The sequence below is a fragment of the Corticium candelabrum genome, chromosome 10, assembly GCF_963422355.1.
Source record: "Corticium candelabrum chromosome 10, ooCorCand1.1, whole genome shotgun sequence".
NCBI classification, from domain to species: Eukaryota; Metazoa; Porifera; class Homoscleromorpha; order Homosclerophorida; family Plakinidae; genus Corticium; species Corticium candelabrum.
The window spans coordinates 6299998-6325935 of NC_085094.1; the positions used below are offsets into that span (position 1 = coordinate 6299998).

Here is a 25938-nt window from a genome sequence, read left to right on the forward strand (position 1 = left end):
GTTTCAATTTTTAAAGGACTTTACGTTTCAGCTGTAAACAGACTTTTCTCTACTCCGTGTACAGTAGAAGCCAATCAGACGTGTGCTTTTCACATTGCTTGCTCGCGTTCATCGTTTCCTACTCATTGCGCATGTGCACAGAGAAAAAGATGTCAGCGAAGGTTCTGTTTCTGTTCGTGTTTGGAGCAGCGGTGATTGGTAGAGGATGTGGATTCGGCTTTTTCAGTTAGTTACAATGTATCAATAAGTTTCGTAGAGTGGTTTTAGGGTAGTGTTCTGTGTGTGTTATGTTAGACGGCGACAACCAAGACAGAGTTCGTCTTCGAGAAGTTGAGGTATTGACCCTTTATCAAGGAAGAATGACCAACGCAAGGAGAGTATCTCCCATTCCTCAGGTCCTGAATCGTGGACTTTGCATTGGTACACGTCATCACTGATAGTTTGTCCAATATCTGTTATATGTCTAGTTAAAATGCATTGGTGGGACTGCTGGTTGTCATGCATTTGTGCCACAAACCGTGCAGTGCTACAATCGTGGTTGGGACGGCTATGACGTTCAGGTAGGATATTGCCTAGATCAAGATGTCAATTTGACCAGTGGGTTGTATCATAAATATTTTTGTTGTTAGTGGGAGTGTAAGACGGAGATGGATAATTCGTACAAATTTGGTCGCGTTACAGTTAGCTGTGAAGGATACGATTATCCCGATGATCCATTTGTGCTTCGTGGATCCTGTGGGGTTAGACATCATCAAGTCTTGCTGCATTAAGATTATTGTATTTATGTCCTGACATCCATACTTTGTGTTTTCAGTTAGAGTACATGTTGGAATTGACAAATGAGGGACAGCAGCAGCAGCAGCAGCATTATCACAGAGACTCGGGGTACCATTATGGTTCTCATGGATCAGCTTGGTCAAAACCATCATCGACGTGAGTACACAGACTTGTGCTATGCGCATGTTAAAGTCACCATGGACATGTACTGTAACTAACGATATGTTGAATGTATAGCTGGTTTGGAGATTTGGTGACAATGGGAATAGTGGTAGTTGTTGGATATATAATGTTCAAGGCTTGCTGTGGCCAAAGAAGATATCCTTTTATTTAAATAATCGTGCTGCATAGTTTCAAGATGTGAGATGTGTTGTCTTTGACTGTTTGTACGACTGACATGCATGGTGTTGAACCTAATATGGGTACTAGCAGTTCTCCTCCTCCTCCTCCTGGTTTTAGACCGGAGTATACATCTGGGTCTGGCAATCAAGGCTCATCTCCTCCTTCACCTGGATTTAAGCCTGAATATACTGGCAACACTGCACACAGTAATTCCAACAACAATAATTCTGGAAACACTGGAGGACAAGGACAAGGGGGAATCGGAGGATTTTGGACAGGTAGCATAGGCAGTTGCTCTGATAGATTGTGTGGTATCACATATGTCCTTTGTGTTGCAGGTGCAACAGCCGGTGGTATACTAGGATATCTTTTTGGAAACAGGTGATGTTTTTTACCACCAACTTGTTGCATAAATCATACAGCACTGTAGTAGTTTTGGGTTTTCCATGGAATGAGTGTGGTTTGTAGACGTTCTGGATATGGATATGGTTATGGTCCAGGCTATGGATCTGGTTATGGTTCGGGTTACGGCTATGGATCCGGTTATGGATATGGATCTGGCTATGGTTATGGATCTGGCTATGGTTATGGCAGACGATCTGGAGGATGGTCGTCTGGATTAGGAAGCAGCTGGGGGAGTGGTAGTAGAGGCAGTTCATTTGGTCGTTCGTCCAGATCCAGTGGTAGCTCCGGGAGCAGATCAACATCAGGTCAGTCATCTTCTCAGTGATGTAACACACAAACAGAATTGACTACATTTGATGTGTTTGCAGGATTTGGTGGTACTTCAAGGCGTTGACATGCATTCTTATGAATTGAAAAGATACAAGTAGCCTTTGAATACTGCTGATTAAAGTGTGGGATGTTTTGGGATGTTTTAGATTGTTTGGGTTGAAATGGTGTCATCCCATTCAATTTAATGTGCTTCACATGTCAAACTATTTCAATTGTTGTAACACCAGCTTGCAACATAGTTACCTCAAAATGTTGCCAATTATACTAAGTTTGCACACAAGCTGTGTACAAAACGCTTTCCACTCATAACATTTGATCTAACGTTGTTCATGAGAACCGCTACTCATTGGAAAGTTATTATATAGCTACACTATGCTTGTGTAAGACCACAACATGCTTGCTAGTAAGAATTAGTCAGCACAGTCACAGTTTCTATTGACAGCAAGTCACCTGAGCAAATTTGTCACTGCACGGTTTGTAATCAAACTTTGGTTACATAGTCGTTTTTATCCTTGTTGTACATGAGCATTCTCACAATCATTCGACTGCTCTTGCATGTCAAGTAAGACGGTCTGTTTCTTTGGTTTCTCCTTCACTCAATGCTCTTGAACTGGACATGGCAACAATTTGTGTATGAGATCAACGGCTACAAACAAGTTGCATTAGTTATTAATTTGCTGTGGATTTTAATTAGGTTACAAATTTGTACAATTTTAGGTCATTAATGGCCATATTGTGCAACTCATCCATGTCATCTGTTTCATCTTGTTGCATGTGTTCTATGTCATCAGCAGCTGTGTTGTTTGAGTTGGAAACTGCTGTGTAAAGAATGAGAAGACAGGCTGCACTCAGTTTGGCTTGTAGGTTTCGTAGCACATTCTTGACTATATAGAGTGCAACCAAGAAACAATTAGCAACCATAATATTTATGTATTAGTTTTTCATGTACACTACACATCTGCTCATTTAGCTTCTCTGGTGTGCTTGTGAGCCATTTTGTATTAGAGTGCACCCATTACCCAGCTACCTAGCCTAGTAGGTACCTACGTTTACATTTTCACTCACTTGACAAAACAGTTCAATTTTGATTTACAAACATGGCTACGCAATGAGAACATGTTTCTTTGTTGTTTTTGTTCTCTTAACAATTGTCTACCTAGAAACTTGTATTATGTATGCACATGAACACACACACACACACACACACACACACACACACACACACACACACATACACACACACACACACACACACACACACACACACACACACACACACACACACACACAACACACACACGCAAGCCTTACAAGCAGTTGTTCTTCGATGAGGCTTGAGACGACTCACAACAACCAGATCATACAATGGTGCATTGGCTGTGCACCTGCTTATTGCACTAGGCTTGTACCCCAGAGGAATCAAGAGCTAGATAGTCAAACAGACAGTTGTCTATACAAGAGCTGCAGTCTATACATTGTATATCAGTGGTAATGACCATTTTAATTAATATATGAATAATGAACCTCTTTCCCATTATGGTGTCTGGCACGCAATACAGCTGATAAAAATGGTGCACAGAGCACATGAAGTCAATGCCAGAGCCTGAGAGATCACAATTTTATACTCACTTGAATGTTTCTTAGATCATCTCTGAAAAGACAGTCCGAGTCTCTAAATCGATCATTGGGACCCATGTCAACGGCACTGATGCTCTTTCTATGTCTTCCTCGTCGTTCTGGGTTGGGCTCCTGATCTTTATCTTCTCGATCTCTTCTGGGCAGCAGCAGTCTTCTTACGATGTTCTCCCTTTTCCAGCAGCCTAAAGTGGCAGTCAAAGTCGACAGCTACAAGCTGAGAAGAGTCAATTGACAGCGACACATTTTTAGTGTACAAATGATTAAAAACTGACATCATCACAATATTTGGCGAGGTTCAGACTTGCTCCTCCACTTCCACAAAACAAATGTAAACCAAGCTTAGAGTACCTTTCTGATCGGTTTCCTGGTTTGAGCCTTCTTTTTGCTAGTGCAGCAAATGCGGTTGGAAAATCAGACAAATGAACCTCAACAACTTTTTGTGTGTTTAGAATCTAGTCAAGTACATGTACTTGTCTACTAGAGTTACCTTCAACTTGTCAGGTAGACTAGCTATACACCTGACAAGTCGCCTCTGCTTTCAGTGGATTGTGTGTCTACCAGATCATTGAGGCATGCTTTGTAACCTTCAAAGTCTCTTGACCACATTTCTTCAAGCCTAAATTTCGTAAAATGTTTTCCCGTGGCCTTTTTATTGTATCTCCACAATATCATGACCAACAGATCGAGATCGTTGCATGGTGTGCTCTTGTTGCATTGTTTGGTAGGGTGAGCCTCAACAAATGCAGAAAGAGTTTTTATTTATTAATATTAATATCATTTATTAATATTAATATACCCCAAATTTTTGGTTTGGCTACGCCGCTGTCCTGTTCCTCACCCCCACCCCCCCGCGCTACCACTTAGCTAAAAGGCGCAGCGCCACGCTGTACGGGGGCCCTAGCCTCGTCCAAAAAAATTTGCCCGGAACGGCAGCCGAATAGATAGAACATAGTCTATTTTGTCTGGTCCGACCGAAAGCAGCTGGACTGCTACAGAAAGTGATGCAGGCGTGTCACCCAATCAGCGACTTGCAAAATGGCGCTGAAGGAGGAGCCAGCTATATTTGTGACACCGGTGTACGTACGTCCTACAGCGCCGGACATCTGCCCGGCACAGTTTTCGGCAGATGTTGCGGAACAGGCTTTAGTCATTTACCTTGATCGAGCGCTTCAAGAAGCAATGGCTGCGAATGATTAACTTAAGAGGTCAGTACCGACGGTACTTAGTAACTACGCTGTAAATCCAGATGCAGCATGTAGTCAGACGCATCGTGCAACTGTGGGTCACGTTGATGCCTATCTAGATGACTTGTCTAGAGATATTTGAACATACGGTAAAGGTGCAGAACTTTCAGCAAATCTCGATCGGTGAAGTGTAAGGCATACAACTAGACTTCCGCAAGAAAAAACCAAAGCATGGAATATTTGTTTCGATTTTCTAGTGAGATTAGTTTGCGATAATGCTTTCGCCCGTTTACTTGCATTGTGGCTACTGCATTCCGTGCGAATGTATTGTTTTCTACTTTGCCTAGCTGAAAGCGGTATAGATATACCAAATCTGTGGAATTCATGCTCATTTAGTGGCAGAAGTGACTGTCTAACCGTTGCTTACTTGGTGTCTCAAATCTCGATTTTATGTCGGTCGGGTAGAATGCCAAAGACTATTTCGTCTATAGTCCTGCATGTAAGGATTTGTAGTAAGTGCATGTGCAACTGCGTTTTTTTATTTATTTAGTGCTTTGTCCGTGTTAGCAAGGACAACGGCTTGACGCGGATGCTCCCTCGTCTGGTCCACGAAGCATGCACAGCCGGAGAGAACGTATATGTTTGTGACCATCATTCCAGCTTATAGACGGGTACTAGACAATGTCCACGTTGTGGGAACGTTGCCACGCTCAAAGATGTGTAACTAGCCGAATATACTCGAACTGCTAGTTGCTACCTTCCTACACGACTCTTCAAGCTTATAGTTAGTATTTACTATTGTTGTTGCTATAAGAGCACTGCTGCAAGTGTGTCTTGGTAAGATTGTGTGTAGCATGTCGTATATGCTTCTGCAAACAGCAGTTATGCATGAAGAGCACGCATGTAGCGTAGATATAGCCTCCCCAACACGAAGTATCTTGCTATATTGTATACAGCTGCCGTGCGGTACCTCGTTCAACGTCGCCCAATGCGTTTGAACAACAGTAACTGATTTTACTGAGATGCGGTAGTACAGTACGTCGTATACGTGTACTGTATTATACGAAGTACTGTATATCGATACTATAGTATACTCGTATGTTATCTAAACTGATGAGAAACTCATTCTATAGAAGGGAGATTTATAGATTAGATCAGTCGGTGGCGTGGGGTCGAGATACTTTCGTAATTACGTTCGCGTTTCATAATCCATCGGTATACAGTTCAGTGTCAGTGTGACCAGTTTCTTTGCAGTGTCGTTTATCTAGTCTCTATGCATGACATGTATATATGCGCGTAGACCATCTCGCAATTGCTATCTAGACGTCTTTCTGCGCATGGTACTCTCTCTCTCTCTCTCTCTCTCTCTCTCTCTCTCTCTCTCTCTCTCTCTCTCTCTCTCTCTCTCTCTCTCTCTATATATATATATATATATATATATATATATACACTGTATATATATATACTATAGGCATTCTAACTTGCCGTATAAAGTGCACGTGTTGCTGGCAATCAAAAAAGTTCGTTACAAACAATCGTGTATACAAAGACCCGTCCGTCACTCGGTGAGTTCCATGTTTTTGCAAATCAGCACAAAAGTTCTAGACCATTCGCTTTGATTTTTGTCCACAAATCGGGCAGATACCCACGGTTCCATGTTTATCGTCTATGTTTGCACAATCACCACAAATCTTGCAATAGCATGGATAATAGACGACCGTCGTCGGTGGCGTTTTCTTTCCACAACGGCAACAGCGTTTCTGTAAACAAGCGCGGACAACGTAACATTGTTACAGACGCATTTGGGCGTGAGAAAACTCACAATCGTTTCGTACGCTTTCAAGTAGTCTTTGTTCATCTGGTCGACTTGAACTATACAACTGTTAGCTTCCACTTGAATTTTGCTAGCAGCGCAGCGTAGGGATATCTTTCTGTTCAGTGGAAAAGTGAGATAGTAGTTGTAGTAAATCAGAATCGGTTTCTGAAACAAACGATAAATACTAGCAAAGAAACATGGACCTCCGTAGCAATCTTTTTGTATAGCTACACTATAGAGTGGTCGTAGCTAGACGGCGTGTTGTCGATGCAATGGCAACGATCGCCTTTCATTGTGTATGGTATCTGGCGCCTGACGTTAGCCCGTTGAAATTTGAGTCGATTTACAAAACATGAAGTGGCGACGTCATAGGCTTACCAAACCAAATGTGTGGTCTGTGTGTGTGTGTGTGTGTGTGTGTGTGTGTGTGTGTGTGTGTGTGTGTGTGTGTGTGTGTGTGTGTGTGTGTGTGTGTGTGTGTGTGTGTGTGTGTGTGTGTGTGTGTGTGTGTGTGTGTGTGTGTGTGTGTGTGTGTGTGTGTGTGTGTGTGTGTGTGTGTGTGTGTGTGTGTAGTGCGCGGTTGCCATTCTACAACTTAAGTAAACTAAACAGTTGCATGCATGCATGAGATTTGAATCTCAGGGTGGCGCTCGTACTATAGGAGTCTGCCAGAATACTACATCATGTCAAACTATTAATAGATGTGGTGTATGAAATCGGATATAGATGTTAGCTAATTAGTCTAGAGGTGCAGTTACGATAGCCTCTAGAGGCGCACTGTACATTGGGGTTCTGCGTTCTGTGATTGCTTCGATGTGTCTAGAAACAGATCTTACGTGGTTGAATCAGTGCTTTCGTGATTACCTTTTTCTGAGTTGAATAAATTAAAGTGCGTGAGTGTTGTACGTATACTGTATACAGTCAACAACTGGCGACAAGAATGCATGGCCAAGGGAAGACATGATAAGCCGGAAGAATTCAACGTACGAGATGCTAGCGCAGGAGTTGATAACGTAGAAGATTACAAAGAGCGTTTCCTCTTGTACTGCGCTGAGAATAGGTTGGATTACGCATGCAAACATGCAAGCATGCAGAAAGCGTATCTTATCTAGAGTATTCTTGATTTGTGTCGGCACTGCAACAAACAATACAATGTAACTACCTCTTCTGAAGAACTTGGCCAGTTCGGATACGCCACAAAACAGAAATTGAATGTGTTGTATCGATCTATAGTCATTTTGAATCGCACATCGTTGTGATTGCAGAGAGATTTCGTTTCTATACCAACGTCTTCAAACAAGAGAGGGTGCATGAGACCATCGCGAATTGCATGCCCGAATTAACGGCGCAGGTTGTCGAAGCAGTACTGCATGCGATTTCTGGGACTACCGCTCAGGAATCATCTACTAGGAGTGTGTGCACGAAGCAGTGCAGAAAAGAGCTTGTCGAATCAGAGCTGACCTTGACTACAGCAGTCCACATTGTACAAGCAGCTGAAACTGCGAGAGACAAAACATATGCCCTATACTACAAGGCGACCACAAGCGAAGCAAGTTGAGATGGCGTCGACCGTCCAACGTGACACAATTAACAGGAAGAGCCTACGAAGCGAAGCAAAGGATGCGATAAATGTGGCGGACGTGGACATCACCCCAGCACGTGCAAGTTCAAGTCACAAAGTGTCATTTCTGCAAGGGACAAATACATATATCAGTAGAGCATGTCACATAAGATCCCAACAGGATGAGCTCAAAAAGGGAAACACAGCGGTACGTGCCACAGCAGAAGACAAAGCTCAATCTACCCGCCAAATTGATACAGATGCGGTCAGTGTTGTGTTTGCTCAATCTGCAGTCAGATACCATAGAAGGTGGACACATGAGCCACGGTGACGGTAATACCAATTGGTGTATATGAGCAGTATCTGCCTCATGTCCACCTTTATTCAAGTACAGTGATACTAAAGACGTACAGTGGAGAAGGACTGAAGATGAGGCAACAGTACCGGTGAAATACCGAGCAGCATGCTACTGCAAAAATTGTCATAGTAGAGGTAAATGCTAAATCAGCTATTCTTGAGAAGAATTGGCTGAGTAAGATCCGGCTTGATTGGGGATCTTCGTTCTCAATGTAGAGACATAATATGTTTGACCCCAAGCAGATCAAGGTTTCCAAGGTTATTTGATCCTGGTGTGGATACTGCATAAAGCAAAAATCACAATGACAGCTGATGCTAGATGGAGGTTTCACAGGGCTCGACCAGTATGTTATGCCCCTCAAGAAAACGTCAGTCAGAATATATATATATATATATATATATATATATATATATATATATATAGTAGTGATTAGGATGGGAGACGGTACAGTGAGACTGTGCATGTGGCGGCTATAAAGTTACAATAACCTTAGTTGGATACGGGAGGTTACCCAATGCCAAACTCCAGCATCTGTTTGCAGCCTAGCTGGAAAAGAAGATCTTCGACCTTCACACCTTGATCTGAAACAAGCGTAAACTATCAGCACACGTACCAACAAAGGCTTATTTACTTCTACTGGGATGCCGTTTGAAGTATGTTCAGTATGTGGAATTTGGCAATAATCTATGGACAACCTCTTGTCAGGAATTCCTAGTTAAATCATCTGCTATCTTGACAACATCTTGGTAGTTAGGGAAAATTATGAATAACATGAGCAGAGGTTGTTAGCAGTGCTAATAAGAAGATTGGATACGATTGGTATGAGACTGAAACAAGAGAAATGTGAATTGAACCAGCCTTAAGTGGAATATTTAGGTTACATTATTGCTGAGCAAAGCATCTAGCCCTCGGAGACTAAGGTCAAAACAATCAAAAATGTGTCAGAACCAAGGAATGTCACAGACCTCAACGCGTAATTTTCTGGGAGTACTCAACTATTATGGGCTGTTTTATCTAATTTGTCAACAACTTTGCATCCTCTGTATGTGTTATTAAGCAAGAATCCATCTTAAAATTGGAGTGGGGATCCAAGAAAAGAGAAGCATTCCAGGAAGCCAAACAGAAGTTACTGGAATCAGATTTCCTGACACACTATGACCTGCAAAAGCCAGTGAGTACGAGTTGCAATGCATGACTTTATGAGTAGATGCCTGTCTGACACACATAATGCTGGATGGCACAGAGACCCAAACTTTCAGAACCCTATCAACAGTGGAGAAAAATTACGCCCAACTGGAAAAGAAGGCATTAGCCTTAGTTTACAGAAGCAATTTTACAAATACCTACTGAGCAGAGAGTTTAAGTCAGTTACAGACCATCAACCGCTTCCAGAGATCATGGGACCTCATGAAGACATTCCAACTTTGGCAGCAGCCCAGTTACAACGTTGGACACTGCTTCTCAGTGTGCACAATTATTAGCTGAAATTAATTCAGGAATCAACAACAAGGAAGCAGATTTATTGTCTAGATTGCCAATACAGAGTGATTGACATTAATGAGGACATTTATCATGTGGACTACTGTGAACAGTTGCCTGTGACTGCAACTAAGATAGCAAAGCAAACTCAGAGAGATCCAGGGAGAAGGGCTTGTGAATATACCCAAACTGGATGGAAAACCTCAGGGGATCTGTGTTAGAGCCTTACATGAGACAATCCATAGTATTGCCTATAGATAATGGATGTCTACTCCGGGTCAAGTAATTATACCAACAACGTTACGTTTGGTTGTGACTGAAAAGATTTATGACGAGAATCTAAGAGTAGTCCGGATGAAGATTTTGGCAATGAGTTTCATCTGGTGGTTCAATCTTGATAAAGATTTGGAAGACTTGGCGAGAGATGTGAGATATGTCAGAGTCAAGAGAAGACCAGCTCGAGTCTCACCATCCCACCCATGGATCTAGCCAGTAATGCCTTAATTGGAAGCTGGTTCAAGCTGACTTTGCTGAACTATCAAGAAGATAATATATGCTGATGATTGATGCTTTTTTCAAAGTGGTCAGAAGTGAATGAGTTAGGTATTTACCTATACAACTACAGAGCATACTATGGATGCTATGCATGAGGAGAACTGGATCTTCAGTTATCATGGCTTACCTATAAGAGGTTAGTGACAGATAACGACCCCGATTTAGGTCGCACAAGTTTCAGATGTTTATGAAGGTCAATGGATTCAACATCAGTTGACCCCACCCTATCGGCTACCATCCTATTATACTGAAGAACTGGTGCAAGAACTAAAAAAGAGTTTGAAGAGTTGCTTTATCTGATAGATTCATTAGTCATCAAATATCATCATTGGTATTGCAATATCAAATAACAAATACAGCTACAGGGAAAGCTTCTGTAAACTTATGTTGAAGCGAGAAATGAGAACTAAATATAGCCCTTTTATGACCAGAAACAGAGAACAATATCCAAGATAAGCGGAAGGATCAATGTGAAAATGCTACCTTTCAAGCAAGACACTTAACCTGGATCAACCATAATGTTTGGAACTCAAGACAAGACAGTAACAGGAAGGTGGATAGATGGTACAGTATTCAGAAACTTGGTCTCACGAACTACTCGGTGAAAGTGGGAGGTAGTATTAGATAGGTACACGTAGACCAACAAGATCCAGAGATGAGAGAAGTATGCCACAAGCAGCAGAAACAAAGAAACATAAATTTCTGTGCTATATGGGATGTTTAGTGTGTTTGTTTGTTTGTTTGGTTGTTTTGTCTCTAATTGTTGTCTCCAGTGAGAACTACATCATTTACATAATGTGAAAGAAGTTCAATAATAATAATTCTTACTAGCTTAGGGTTAGGGTTAGGGTTAGGGATACGAGCACCATATGGATTACATGAAAACATGTACCTCTCTGGGACTTACCTGCCGGGTTGGTGAGCACCGAGTTGAGGGTAAAGACCCCACTTACCCTACCTACAAGGTGATGACAGTATAATATTCGTAGAGTGACAGATGGTATTCCGGACCGAGTTGTACGGTCGAAACAAGATTCTGGTCATCAACGGGTTTGCACTACCGGTTCTCACTTATGGTTTTGGTGTCATTCATTGGAAGACCACAAACCTGCAGCAGCTTAATCAATGGATAAGGAAACTGCTCTCCACGCACGGTCAACAGCTGTAACACTTCATGCACCAAGGGTGGTTGAGGGTTACAACAGATCAAGTCGACGTACCAGTCTTGTATTGTGAGGCTAGACTGTTACCTTCTTAGCAGCTCTGATCTTCATGCAAATGGTACAGAAGTGTGATGCGAGGAGGTCATCTCATTCGATCCAACACGTGGCCTGGAAGTTTACTGCACAGCTGCAGGGGAGTCCCTCTATGGACAACAAGTCGCAGATCCTGCACGGAAGTGGGCCATCCTGTGTCTTTGAGCAAGCGCATCAGACAGATGCGAAACATTTCTGTACGTGCAGCGGTTCTCTTCGTGTACAGTCCTGGGGTAGAAAACCTATGCATGGTCAGTATCGTCATCTCACTGAGAAACCACCTGTGGACATGAAAGAGACCTACAGATGGCTGAAGTCATTGAATCTTCCTGCTGCAACTGAGGGTCTGGTGGTTGCTGCTCAAGATCAAGCTCTTCGAACTCGGTATTATAAGTGCAACATTCTGCATCGAGATGTCAGTCCCACTAGCTGCTTGTGCAGTGTAGGCCCGGAAACAGTTGACCACATTGCGGCAGGCTGTAGTGCCTTGGCACCAATGGACTACACTGATAGACACAATCAGGTGGCCTCCATTATTCACTTGAACATTTGTCATCATTTTGGGGTTCCAGTGAAAAGCAGATGGTACCAGCATCATTCTGATAGGCTTGTGGAGATAGACAACATCACTATGATGTGGGATACAACCATCCCTACTGCTAGGAAGATCAGTGCCACTCGTCCTGACATCTGTTTCAGAAATAAGAAGACAAACACTTGTCTTCTTATCGATATCAGCTGTCCTGTTGATGGTAACATCGCCAGAAAACAGGCTGAGAAGTTGACAAAATACAGTGACTTGTGGGTGGAGGTGAGCTGCATGTGGCAGTGTCGGACACTGATTGTTCCAGTGGTGTTGGGAGCATTGGGCACAGTGCATGCAGGTTGCCCGGTGGCTGGACATTATTCCAGGTCATCACAACCTCCAGCACTTACAGAAACAGTGCTACTTGGATCCACTCGGATCCTGCGTAAAGACATGTCTTCTGTTTAGACAGCCATGATGGCCTAAGCACCTCTGAAGCAGGGTTTGCCTCCGGTGCTTCCAAGAGACCTAGAATCAGACTGATCTGGTTGAGCACAACAATTATGTAATAGAGCAAAAGCTGAAGAGAAGGCAGCAGCTGACTGAGAAGTTAAGCCAGGAGACTCCAACAACAACAACAACAACTACTACTGAATCATCACCAGAAGCAGAAGAGATATCCAGCGAGATCCAACTGCTAGATACCGAAAAGAATACGCTTACGGAGGAAGGACTGCATGCATGCAAGTGGTGTACGTATGCATGAGGCTGTTTAGAGCTAAAATTTTGTGGGGTAGCTTGTGTTAGTATTCTATGTTGTGTGTCCTGGGACTAGCTGTGCACGTGTCTAAACTACATGTACTAGAGTAGATCTTCCGTGCATGCATGGTTGAATTGGTATGTGCGTGCATGAAAGTTCTACGTGCTAGTACATTACAGTATAGTAAGCACCAGTTTAACTACGCTCTAGCTAGACATTGCACTACAACATCTTACTGTTGTCGTAGTAGTGCTCTCGTCTTGCTCAGCAAAATCAAGAATTCCTGCTCACGAGTCTACAGAAATATATCATATCGTATCATATCATATGTGCACTGCAAATTCTAGAAGGAAAGTCTCACGAGGAATAACCTGTTTGAAACTGTAGATCTTATCGTAAATGTTCGAATGTCTGCCCCGTAATCGTACACGCTTTCTGAAAGTGATACACTATTGCCTGTTAGGTACTAGGCATGCGCACCCAGCACTAGTCCCGCCTACTACTGCTCTAGCTACTCGGTTACGTGTGCAGTACGTTTTCATTTTTAGCGCAAGCTACAAGTAAGCTAACGGAAGGTAATGGTGAAAAGAAATTGATAATTGATGCTTTTGACAAAGCGAGACCATTGTGTACATGTGTGGAGAGAACTACAAGTGGTACGGCTGCAGCCATTTTCAGCTCCGGAAAGTTTGGTTCCTCCACGTATCACAGACATAGATTAGAATAGGACCGTGCCGTTTTACTGTAAGATGTTGACCTGTTGATTTCTGAAAAGAAACATCTAGCTAAGTAGAAAGTGTACTAACATGATAGAAAGTGCAGGTATTCCGTTTCGCTTAGCGCGCTTCTTGGAATAGGCGTAGGCGGTACGTTACTCTGCACTGCGTCGTTCCGTTTTGATGCTCTGGGAGCACTACTAATTTTAGTAGGAGAGCCATCAGCATTGTTGTTTGTTCATATGTCAACATCCGCTGTCGAAATGAGGTTATTGAAAGGTCGTCGCCCGCGCAACTTCCTGAAAGCGGCCTCAAATACGGTAGGCGATACTTAGTGTTGGAAATGCACATGCGCCTTGTAAGCGGTAATACGCAATATCTCTTTTCACAAAGCGAGTACGCTGTACTGTACAATTATCTACGGCATTCATCATTCGAACACCTATCACAACAAGGTTGAAAGCAGTTTGTTTTTCCGTGAGACTTCCGCCTACCATGTACAATTGAGAGTGCGTTCTCTACTCTACTATAGACTATTTGGTGATACCTTCATGGAACTGGAAGCGGCAACAAAGCCAATTCGAAGTGCAATTTTTGTTTGATCAAACGAAGATAGAGTTCTCTAGTCTGGTAAATTTTGCACCTAGCACATGTTATTAAGAAATTAGAGTCTGAGCAAATGTCAAAACATTTATTGTAGACCTTGACAAAATTTCTTACTATGTTTGTGGGACATCTGCTGGATGATGGTATGGCCTATATGATGGTGATAACGCTTTAATTAATAGACCATTGCCTTATGTATGTCTCAGCTGGTGAAAAGGCAGATGCCGGTGCAGATTATCAGAATGATTAATGATTGGTACTCAAATGAAACCGTTGAGTAAGATGGGCTGGAGCAACATCTGAGTCATTTGGCGTGTCAAATGGGGTAAGGCAAGGGAGTGTCTTATCTCCTGTTTTCTTCAATACCATCATTGACAATCTGCTAAGTGAAGTGCACAGGATATGGAGCTAGACTAGCTGGTATGTCAGTAGGCTGTCTAGCTTACGATGACGACATTACATTGATTTCTCGTCCAGCAGGTAGAATTCAGAACATGCTGAATGTGTGTGAGGATTTTGCCCAGGAAAATCTGAAATTCAACGTGCAGAAGAACGTGGCGACGCTGTTTAAATGAAGAATACTGGTCAACCCAGGCAACTCCAAATTCGTGATTGAAGGTGGTGTATTACCGATTAAGGAGTCTTTATGTTATTGGGAGCATTACAAAGTGATGTGAGAAATGATATGATCTCGGTAGAGAAACGGACGAAGAACTATGCAGCGGTGAACGTGGTTGTATGTATAAATTACGTCATGCTACTACAGAGGAAGATATATGGAAGAGAGTCTTAGATACCCAGTTATTTCTTGTTTTGAGCTACGGTGGTCACTTGTGGGATCTTACGAACATATCTGTATGCCATTTGTTGAATACTGCTTGGAGGAAGGGCATCCGTAAAGGGCTAGGAATGGGATTCAGGGACTCTGTGTAAGTGGCAGACTTAAAGGATGGTTTAAGGAGGCAACTGAATAAGTGCTAAGGGAGCAGGTTCTATTTCTACACCGGGCATTACATAGTGTGAATGTAGTGGTCAGGGAATAGCATTAGCTATGCAGATTAGAGAGATCTTGCGGGTGTGGACGTCTGTATGGAAGAGATCGAGACTGACTGGCATTTGCCAATATAGTTACCAGGATTTGAGAACTATAGTTTGTTCAATAGCTAAGTTTCTTTTTCTTTCTTCTTATATAGCTCATTCAATAGTTAACTTCTTTCTTTCTTCTTACTTCCGTAGTTTGCCTGTTATGGGTACTGTACCTTTGGTGTGAAATAAACCATCATCATCATCATCATCATCATCATCATCATCATCATCATCATCATCATCATCATCATCATCATCATCATCATCATCATCATCATCATCATCATCATTATCAGTATCATCATCATCATCATCATCATCATCATCATCATCATCATCATCATCATCATCATCATCATCATCATCATCATCATCATCATCATCATAGACTGCCTTACTTCAAGAAAAGACAAGCAGTATGATCAATGTCGACGGTGAGCTACAAATAACTCGATAAGTTTGCCATAACTGTAAGGTCTGTCGGGATAGCCTAGTTTAGCTAGTAAATTATATACGGTATTCTAAGCATTGAGCGTTGAACCGTACTGTTCTTTTAGAGGAAAGTAAGATCACATGCATGCTTTAGAAATGCAGCTTAATTGTGTCACTCAAGCAGTGGCATGTAAGTCTTTACTTGAGGAATTGCATAGTCTAGGCAGTTTTTCAATGGAATACTGTTCATTTCGAGCAGAGGTACTGTTTCAGCATGCATGTACACTATATTGTAATGGATGATTACAGTTAGCTGTGAAGGGTACCATTATCCTGATGATCCATGTGTGCTCTATGGATCATCTTGTGGGCCTGGTTAGACATCATCAACTGTGTTACAACATTTTGACATCTGAACTTTGTGTTTTGAGTTAGAGTACATGTCAGAATTGACAAATGAGGGACAGCAGCAGCAGCATTATCAGAGAGACTTGCCAGTTGGGATACCATTATAGCTTTCATGGATCAGTGTGGTCAAAACTAAGACCTACATGAGTATATATACACAGACTTGTGTTATGAACATTTTAACTGTTTTTGCCAACAGCTAAATTAGATTGAAGTCACTATGGACATGTACTGTAACTAACGATATACTGTATATGTTGAAAGTGTAGCTGGTGTGGAGATTTGGGACAATGGGAATAGTGTTGTTGTCGGTTATGTAATGTTTCAGGTTTGCTGTGGCCAAAGAAGATATCCTTTCGTTAATTAATTAATTGTGCTGCTGCATTGCATGGTTTTAAAATGTACTGTGTTGTCTTTAACAGTTTGTACGACTGACATGCATGGTGTTGAGCCTGATATGGGTACTAGTAGTTCTCCTCCTCCTGGTTTTAGACGGGAGTATAGATCTGGGTCTGGCAATCAAGGCTCATCTTCTTCTTCACCTGGATTTAGACCTGAATATGCCGGCAACACTGCAGACAGTAATTCCAACAACACTAATTCTGGAAACACTGAAGGACAAGGACAAGGGGAATCGGAGGATTTTGGACAGGTGGCATAGGCAGTTACTCCTACAGAGGGTGTGGTATCACATATGTTGTTTGTGGTGTAGGTGCAACAGCCAGTGGTATATACTAGGATATCTTTTTGGAAGGAGGTGATGTTTTGCTATAAATAAATAAAATAAATAATAAGTAAATAAACAAATGAATTAATTATTAATTAAAATAGAATAATACATTTATAATTAACTGCCATATTGTTGCATGAATCATACAGCACTGTAATAGTTTTGGGTTTTCCATGGAATGATTGTGGTTTATAGATGTTCTGGATATGGATATAGTTATGGTCCAGGGTATGGATCTGGTTATGGATTTGATTCGGGTTACGGTTATGGATCCGGTTATGGACATGGATCTGGCTATGGTTATGGCAGGCGATCCGGAGGATGGTCATCTGGATTAGGAAGCAGCTGGAGGAGCGGTAGTAAAGGCAGTTCATTTGGCCGTTTGTCCAGATCCAGTGATAGCTCCAGGAGCAGATCGACATCAGGTCAGTCAACTTCCCAAGCGATGTAACACACAAAATAATTGACTACATTTGATACATTTGCAGGATTTGGTGGTACATCAAGGTGTTGACATGCATTCTAATGAAGGTACCAGTAGCCTTTGATACTGCTGATTGAAGTGTGGGATGTTTTAGATTGTTTGGGTTGAGATGGTGCCATCCCATTCTTTACATATGTTAAACTATTTCAATAAGTTGACACCGGCTTGCAACTTAGTTATCTCAAATGTTGCCAATTATACTAAGTTTGCACGCAAGCTGTGGACAAAACGCTTTCCACTCATAACATTTGATCTAACGTTGTTCATGAGAACCGCTGCTCATTTGAAAAGTTATTTATATCACTACACTGTGCTTGCTTGTAAGAGTTAGTCAGCACAGTCACAGTTTCTATCGACAGCAAGTCACCTGAGCAAATTTGTCACTGCGTGGTTTGTAATCAGACTTTGGTTGCATAGTTGTTTTTATCCTTGTTGTACGTGCTCATTCTCACAATCATTTGACTGCTCTTGCATGTGAAAGTAAGACGGTCTGTTTCTTTGGTTTCTCCATCACTCAATGATGCTCTTGAACTGGACATGGCAACAATTTGTGTATGAGATCGACGGCTACAAACAAGTTGCATTAGTTATTATTTTGCTGTGGATTTTAATTAGGTTACGAATTCGTACAATTTTAGGTCATTAATGGCCATATTGTGCAACTCAACCATGTCATCTGTTTCATCTTGTTGCATGTGTTCTATGTCATCAGCAGCTGTGTTGCTTGAGTTGGAAACTGCTGTGCAAAGAATGAGAAAACAGTCTGCACTCAGTTTGGCTTTTAGGTTCCATAGCACATTCTTGACTAGAGTGCAACCAAGAAACAATTAGCATAATATTTATGTATTATGTACACTACACATCTGCTCATTTAGCTCCTCTGGTGTGCTTGTGAGCTATTTTGTATTAGAGCACACCCATTACCCAGCTACCTAGCCTAGTAGGTACCTACGTTTACATTTTCACTCACTTGACAAAACAGTTCAATTTTGATTTACAAACATGGTTACGCAATGAGAACATGATTCTTTGTTGTTGTTGTTCTCTTAACAATTACCTACCTAGGTACATGCAATATGTATGCACGTGACACACACACACACACACACACACACACACACACACACACACACACACACACACACACACACACACACACACACACACACACACACACACACACCTTACTAGCAGTTGTTTTTCGAGGAGGCTCGAGACAACTCACAACAACTAGGCTAGATCATACAATGGTGCATTGGCTGTGCACCAGTTTATTGCACTAGGCTTGTACTGCAGAGGAATCAAGAGCTAGATAGTTAAATAGATAGTTGTCTATACGAGAGCTGTCTACATGGTATCGTAGATCAGTGTCAATGAACAGTTTAATATATATATATATATATATATATATATATGAAATTCTTTCCCATTATGGTGTCTGGCACGCAATACAGCTGACAAAAAAATTGTGCGCAATGCACATGAAGTCGATGCCAGAGCCTGAGAGATTACAATTTTATACTCATTTGAATGTTTCTTAGATCATCTCTGAAAAGACAGTCCGGGTCGTTATATTGATCAACGGGACCCGTGCCAACGGCTCTTTCTGTGTCTTCCTCGTCGTTCTGAGTTGTGCTCCTGATCTTTATCTTTTCTCTTCTGGGTGGCAGCAGTCTTCTTAATTAAGATGTTGTCTCTTCCAGCGGCCTGAAGTAGCAGTCAAAGTCAACATCAGCTACAAGCTGAGAAGAGTCAAATTGACATTGACACATTTTTATTGTACAAATGATTAAACACTGACATCTTCACAATATTTGGCGAGGTTCAGACTTGCTCCTCCACTTCCACAAAACAAATGTAACCCAAGCTTAGAACACCTTTCTGATAGGTTTTCTGGTTTGAGCCTTCTTTTTGCTAGTGCAGCAAATGCGGTAGCAAATCGGACAAATGAACCTATAAACGACATTCTGTGTCAAGTACTTGTACATAGTTGTCTACTAGAGTTACCTTCAACTTGTCAGGTAGCTAAATCTGACAAGTCGTCTCTGCTTTCAGTGGATTGTGTGTCTACCAGATCATTGATGAATGCTCCGTAACCTTCAAAGTCTCTTGACCACATTTCTTCAAGCCTAAACTTCGTAAATGTTTTCCCGTGGCCTTTATCGTATCTGCACAACATCATGACCAACAGATCGAGATCGTTGCATGGTGTGCTCTTGTTGCATTGGCTGGTAGGGCGAACCTCGACGAATGCAGAAAGAGTTTTTATTTATTAATATTAATTACCCCTCCAAAAATTTTGGTTTGACTACGTTGCTGTCCGGTCCCCGCTACCACTTAGCTAAAAGGCGCAGCGCCACGTCGTACGGTGGCCCTAGCCTCGTCCAAAAAAATTTGCCCAGAACGGCAGCCGAACAGATAGAACATATTCTATTTTGTTTGCTCCGACCGAAAGCAGCCGGACTGCTATGTACAGGAAGTGATGCAGGCGTCTGCCCGGCACAGTCTTCGGCAGATGGTGCGGAACAGGCTTTAGTCATTTACTTTGATCAAGCGCTTCAAGAAACAATGGCTGCGGATGATCAAGAGGTCAGTACCGAACGTTACTACACTGTAAACCCAGCTGCAGCATGTAGTCAGACGCATCGTGATTGTGGGTCACGTTGATGCTTAGCTAGATGACTTGTCTAGAGATATTTGCATGAACATACGTTTAAAGGTGCAGAACTTTCAGTAAATCTCGATCGGTGAAGTGCAAGGCACACAACTAGACTTCCGCAAGAAAAAACCAAAGCATGAACTATTTGTTTCGATTCTCTAGTGAGATTAGTTTGCGATAATACTTTCGCCCATTTACTTGCATTGTTGGCTACTGCATTCCGTGCGAATGTATTGTTTGCTACTTTGCCTAGCTGAGATCGGTATAGATGTACCAATTTTTTTGACTTCATGCTCATTTAGTGGCAGATGTGACTGTCTAACCGTTGCTTACTTGGTGTCTCAAATCTCGATTTTATGTCGACCGGGTAGAATGCCAAAGACTATTTAGTCTATAGTCCTGCATGTAAGGATTTGTAGTAAGCAAGTGCAACTGCGTTTTTTTATTTAGTGCTTTGTCCGTGTTAGCGAGGACAACGACTTGACGCGGAAGCTCCCTCGTCTGGTCCATGAAGCATGCACAGCCGGAGAGAACGTATATGTTTGTGACCATCATTCCAGCTTCTATATGAGTACTAGACAATGTCCACGTTGTGGGAACGTTGCCACGCTCAAAGATGTGTAACTAGCCGAATAAACACTCGAACTGCTAGTTGCTACCTTCCTACACGACTCTTCAAGCTTATAGTTAGTATTTACTATTGTTGTTGCTATAAGAGCACTGCTACACGCGTGTCTTGGTAATATTGTGTGCAGCATGTCGTATATGCTTCTGCAAACAGCAGCTAGGCATGAAGAGCACGCATGTAGCGTAGATATAGCCTCCCCAACACGAAGTATCTATGCTATTTGTATACAGCCGCCGCAAGGTACCTTTTTCAACGTCGCCCAATGCGTTTGAACAACATTAAGTGATTTACTGAGATGCGGTAGTACAGTACGTCGTATACGTGTACTATATATCGATACTATAGTATACTCCCATGTTTCTAGACTGATGAGAAACTCATTCTATAGAAGGAAGATTTATAGATTAGATCAGTCGGTGGCGTGGGGTCGAGATACTTTCGTATATACAAGTTCGCTTTTCATAATCTATCGGTACAGTTCAGTGTTAGCGTGACCAGTTTCTTTGCAGTGTCGTTTATCTAGTCTTTATACATGACATGTATGTAGTCTCGCGAGCCAAGCCTTCCTCCGTGCTCACTGTGCGACCTCACGTGCTGTTCGCCTGCTTGCACGTGAGAGGAGGTGCTTGAGCCGGAACTGCTCGCACGTTGGCTCGCGAGGCTAACATGTATATATGCGCGTACACCATCTCTCAATTGCTAGATCGTGTATCTAGACGTCTTTTCTGCGCATGATCAGACGCACTTTGCCGATGGCAGTAAATTCGCGTTCACATGCTGTCCAACAACAATTGCAACTCGTGTCGTCGTTTCTATCTAGGAATGTGGCGGTCCAAGAACCTAAAAGTGATTTGCAATCATTTGCAAAACTTCATACATTATTCCATCGTCTACGATGTCTGGTACGGTCATTTTGAAACATGCAAAAGTGCGATAGAACGCTTCTAGGCATGATTTTCATTTTTGGTGTTGGACATGTGACAGCGTGATGACACTCCCAAACAAGGAGTGGCGTAGTCAGGATTGCGAGTACAGTATACCTAAACGATAAATACTATAGGCATTCTAGAGTGCACGTGTTACTGGCAATCAAAGTTCGTTATAAACAAGCGTGTTTACAGAAGACCCGTCCGTCATTCGATGAGTTCGATGTTTTTGCACATCAGCACAAAGGAATATGTTTAGTTCTAGACCATTCGCTTTGATTTTTGTCCACAAATCGGGCAGACACCCACGGTTCCATGTTTATCGTCTATGTTTGCACAATCACCACAAATCTTGCAATAGCATGGATAATAGACGACCGTCGTCGGTGGCGTTTTCTTTCCACAACGGCAACAGCGTTTCTGTAAACAAGCGCGGACAACGTAACATTGTTGCAGATAGCCTCGTACCAGACCCTCTCGCGCGTCGTGCCCGGTTCCCGTATAACACGAAAACGCTGGAGAGGGTCTGGGATCATACCGCCTACTTTCTTCACCTAGTGTCACCCCACGTCATCTAAGTGTCACCCCACGTCACCAACGTCAATACTTTCATACTATTAGTTCATTATGCTGTAACAATACACCTTTCTATCAAAGCAAATTAGGCATTACGCTATCTGTGATATCCCAGAATTGCATACATTCATTGTTTGTTTTTCGTTCGTCTATGCGACATGGAAACCGGTTCATTCACAGAGCGATCTCCTGAGTTCGATTCACGTTACCTGAAGCTGTAAGGTCCAATGTGATTTGATCACCAGTAGCCTGGAGTCTATGCACGCACTAAGCGCTGCTCTATTACTGTGCTAGGCTACAAGAACAATATGAGTCGGGAAGCTCATCAGATAGAGTTCCAACGAAAGTGGTAATGAACAGCGTCAACTGTAGCTTGTTGGCCGCCGGAAAGGCAACGCTGTCTTCTGTGGATGTTGGCAAGCTAGTGCGCCTTGCCTTTGGATCAACTGTAGAGAGGAAAAGCGCCAGAGTTCACGGCTGCCGCTCATACGTTTACTGCGGTATCCGGAGAAAGAGTGATCATGAGGAAAGTCCAGCCAAACGTTCTTGCATACAAGAGTCATCAAAGGATATTACATCACCGACCTCTGACCATCTACTACGAATTACACAATTAGAAGCTGAGCTCAAACGTGAAAAGAAGCGCGGACAAGACTTGGAGGCTGAACTGCAACAATCAATTATTGAGAGTCAATCTATCCAGTGGCATCAACTAGATACAGAAATTAACGCAGAGCTGAATGCGCTACAGAGAGCTGGAGGAATCATGTCAACAGGTCCAGTTGATGCAGCAGATGCATCTTCACTGACTGCAGACTTTAGTTTACATAATCTACATAGCCAATTACTTACACACGCTCCCAAAATTACATCACTGCTTTCCTCGATAGGCCAAACTGACACCACTACAGAACCAAAAGATATCTACAGCTTGGCAGCAGTCTGCTTACTAGCGAAGAAGGCAAGTGACAAGGTCAAAGGTTTTCAGCTTCTAGTTAGTTTGATGTTGGTTGCCAGGGCAACTAGTAAACAAGTCATTACTACTCTTAACCATATGGGTAGCTGCTTGTCATATAGTCAAACTTTTAGGTATGTGGAAAACGCTGCAAAGGCAATAGAGCAGAACAGAGAGCTTCAACATGGAGACTGGATCGTTGCCTATGACAACATAAATATTGAGAAACGTGTCACCCATGAGAGACATGCCAGACATACAGAGGCATGGAACTTCACGAGCCGTTTGGCTGTCAAAGTAGCCAGACTTCCCCCACCTGATTACAACACAACAGAATTACCACAATGCACTCGAGGAGATTTAGCTGTGGAAGACATTCTACCGAATGATGATGACGACATAACATTTCACGAATCTGCTCAGACAAGAGTTCAGAAGGTACTCATACACAGGTTCAAATGCTGCAATCACCTTAAAGCAAGACATCAATATGACAACCATGACCACCCAACAACAAAATCTATTATCCACCCTATTGCAGTGATAGACATAGATGAAAGTTACACTGACAATAATGTTACTATTCTTGAAGAATTTCAAAAAATGCTGGCGATAGATGACACTGTTCAACAATGTGTTGTCGGTGACCAAGCGACTTGCAGGGCAATTCGTGCAGCTCGGCGTAGAAGGGTAGCAGATATTCCTTCAGCACGCCTCCTATGGGCGAAAGAGAATCCTGGTGATTTCCACGTCGCATGGGAGTGCCTAAAAGTCATCTTCCTCATATTTTGGGAGTCACATGATTTTCCTGGCTCATTGGCTCATCTCAGCAAACTGATCAACCGAAGTGGAGTCACCGCTGCTGCAAAAAAATTTCAACAATCCGATGAGTTCCTCAAACATGCATTAGAAGCACATCTGGCTGCATCCCTCATCACCTTTCTCAATATATCTGCTACCTCAGATTTAATTGTACAAGATGCAACCATTATAACGAACTCATGGCTAAACGAAACAGCAGAGAGATTCGCCAATGACGTGCTAGTTATAGGAACAGATGAAGATGACCATGATGCAGACAACCTGTATAATTTCCATCGTTCTTTTCTGCGCATGGCCCTCCTTTATGAAGATTTGAGGGAAGCCATCAAGTACGAAGATGGCCCAAGAGTTATCCAACATTGGCGAATGTGGTTACTGTACTTCCTCGCAACAAAGAGAAGCAACTACAGCAATGAAGCAGCAAATCTCTTAGCCAATCTGAAGGCTGACTTTTCCAAGAGGCTTGCTTACATAGTAACTCACAACAGAGCTGTTAATTCTCTGGGCATGCCTGGTCATGGGAAAGCAATAGACATGGCAGTTGAACACCACAATCTTGTCATCAAAACAGCTTTACGATCTTCTGGTGGCAGTATCACCCTCCATCATTTAAGAGTAATAAGCTTAGCATCTCAGCTATTACATGATGCTGCACTGTTATGCGATCAGGAAGTTCATGCTCCTCATGTAGGTACAAGGCATACAAGTACAAGTGCTGAAAAAGACATCCAAATGATGACATCCAATCTATTGGCCAGTCAAGTCACTTGTCGGATTCCCAAAAGAAAGTTGTCATCTAACAGACATTTCACAACACCAGAGAAAAAAGGATATAAAGTTGCCTTATCCAAGCAATGGATTGCAAAGTTCCTAAGTAAGACAGACCTGAGAATTGAGGACAATCAGTCCACTGAAGACCATGAAGAAATTGATTTTCTTGATGACATACAGCTATGACAGAAATAGACACATGTACATAATATCATAACTACTTGTATTGAGAAACATAGCCTAAAGTGAGTTACTAGTGATTTGTAATCTCTCCTAAAATATGTCTACAAGCTGAAGTGCTCCTTGTACCATCACTACTAATATTGGCTATAGTGCAAGGAATGTGAAACTCGATTAACTTAAAAACTGCTAAACTGAAGTCCCTTACAACTCCTAGTGACCTAACATCATTTTCTGATCGAATCTTATTACATTTTTTTACTAGTTTATCAATCACTAACATGGATAAGACCCCATCTAGTCCTCTCATTCTGTATCTTGTGCCACCTGCCGTCCTTCTAAGTTCAAGTAGTGCTTTCCTCAAAGCACCTCTCTGACCAGCAACAACACGACGTGATCTCAACGGTGCAGATCTGCATGGAATAGGAGGAAGTGGTAAGGTGCAATCCACCTCTGGCTGAAAAATATGAGGTCGCTCATCAGATGCATTGCAGAAGGAACAGCACAAATCACTATCAGGTAATGGCTCATCTGACTGCAAAATCTTGTAAACAAGAACTCTTCTCAAACAGACCTTATTTGAGGCAAGAGTCACAATTTCGTTGTTGCACACTGACAGCCTACGGTCCTGAGAGTGTGCCACAAACCGAACAAGGCACAACCTTAGTGGATCTCTCCCTCCACGTCCAGCAAGTTGCACAAGCTCAGATCCACTGTCTGGCAAACCGAATAGAATAACTTCACTGATGTCATCAATGTCCACACCAAGGCCAAACGCACTAGTAGCTACCATGACTCGCTGCTTGCCACACTTGAATTCTCCATAGTGTTGAGATCGCCCCTCAAGTGTCATTGTGGCATGGTATTGTCCTACTGTACCCCTGGTTATGCTACTGCAGCTGTACACAAGATGAATATACACTTTATACAAAACATCCTTTGATCTGCAAAATATAAGAGTTTTTGGAATAT

At 42.3% G+C, this 25938-nt stretch overlaps 3 protein-coding genes and 1 long non-coding RNA gene across 10 annotated transcripts; 3 read left to right on the forward strand and 1 right to left on the reverse strand.

Annotated features, from left to right (window-relative positions):
• The first annotated feature begins 130 nt into the window (after positions 1-130).
• On the forward strand, positions 131-2104 carry LOC134186251 (store-operated calcium entry-associated regulatory factor-like). Its single transcript, XM_062654162.1, has 10 exons — positions 131-225; positions 295-395; positions 468-560; positions 630-740; positions 815-933; positions 1015-1095; positions 1168-1397; positions 1458-1500; positions 1588-1829; positions 1893-2104. Exons 1-10 carry the CDS (start codon positions 132-134, stop codon positions 1916-1918), a joined length of 1140 nt encoding a protein of 379 aa, XP_062510146.1. The 5' UTR covers position 131; the 3' UTR covers positions 1919-2104.
• Positions 2105-6163: 4059 nt separating this feature from the next.
• Positions 6164-13460, reverse strand: LOC134186144 (uncharacterized). Its single transcript, XR_009970909.1, has 4 exons — positions 13359-13460; positions 13224-13282; positions 6499-6657; positions 6164-6436 (listed from the first exon to the last, which is right to left on the reverse strand). It is a non-coding gene; the product is annotated as an uncharacterized LOC134186144 (long non-coding RNA).
• Positions 13461-13507: 47 nt separating this feature from the next.
• LOC134185993 (keratin-associated protein 6-2-like) lies at positions 13508-20764 on the forward strand. Of its 7 annotated transcripts, none has more exons than XR_009970886.1 (9): positions 13508-14023; positions 14097-14333; positions 14404-14452; positions 14516-15829; positions 16263-16887; positions 16948-16992; positions 17161-17390; positions 17454-17496; positions 20559-20764. XR_009970886.1 is itself a non-coding variant. In XM_062653894.1 (8 exons), the coding sequence occupies exons 5-8, from the start codon at positions 16676-16678 to the stop codon at positions 17477-17479; spliced, it is 513 nt and encodes a 170-aa protein (XP_062509878.1). In that variant the 5' UTR covers positions 13508-14023; positions 14097-14333; positions 14404-14452; positions 14516-15829; positions 16263-16675; the 3' UTR covers positions 17480-18113. The 7 variants fall into 7 exon arrangements, 4 of the variants coding, with proteins under 4 accessions (XP_062509878.1, XP_062509880.1, XP_062509881.1 ...); XR_009970887.1 differs by lacking the exon at positions 20559-20764 and adding an exon at positions 18991-19385; XR_009970885.1 differs by lacking the exon at positions 20559-20764 and having other exon boundaries at positions 14516-15238; positions 15546-15829; positions 17454-18113.
• Positions 20765-22396: 1632 nt separating this feature from the next.
• Positions 22397-23207, forward strand: LOC134185961 (uncharacterized). Its single transcript, XM_062653854.1, has 3 exons — positions 22397-22455; positions 22533-23167; positions 23200-23207. Exons 1-3 carry the CDS (start codon positions 22397-22399, stop codon positions 23205-23207), a joined length of 702 nt encoding a protein of 233 aa, XP_062509838.1.
• Positions 23208-25938: the final 2731 nt, after the last annotated feature.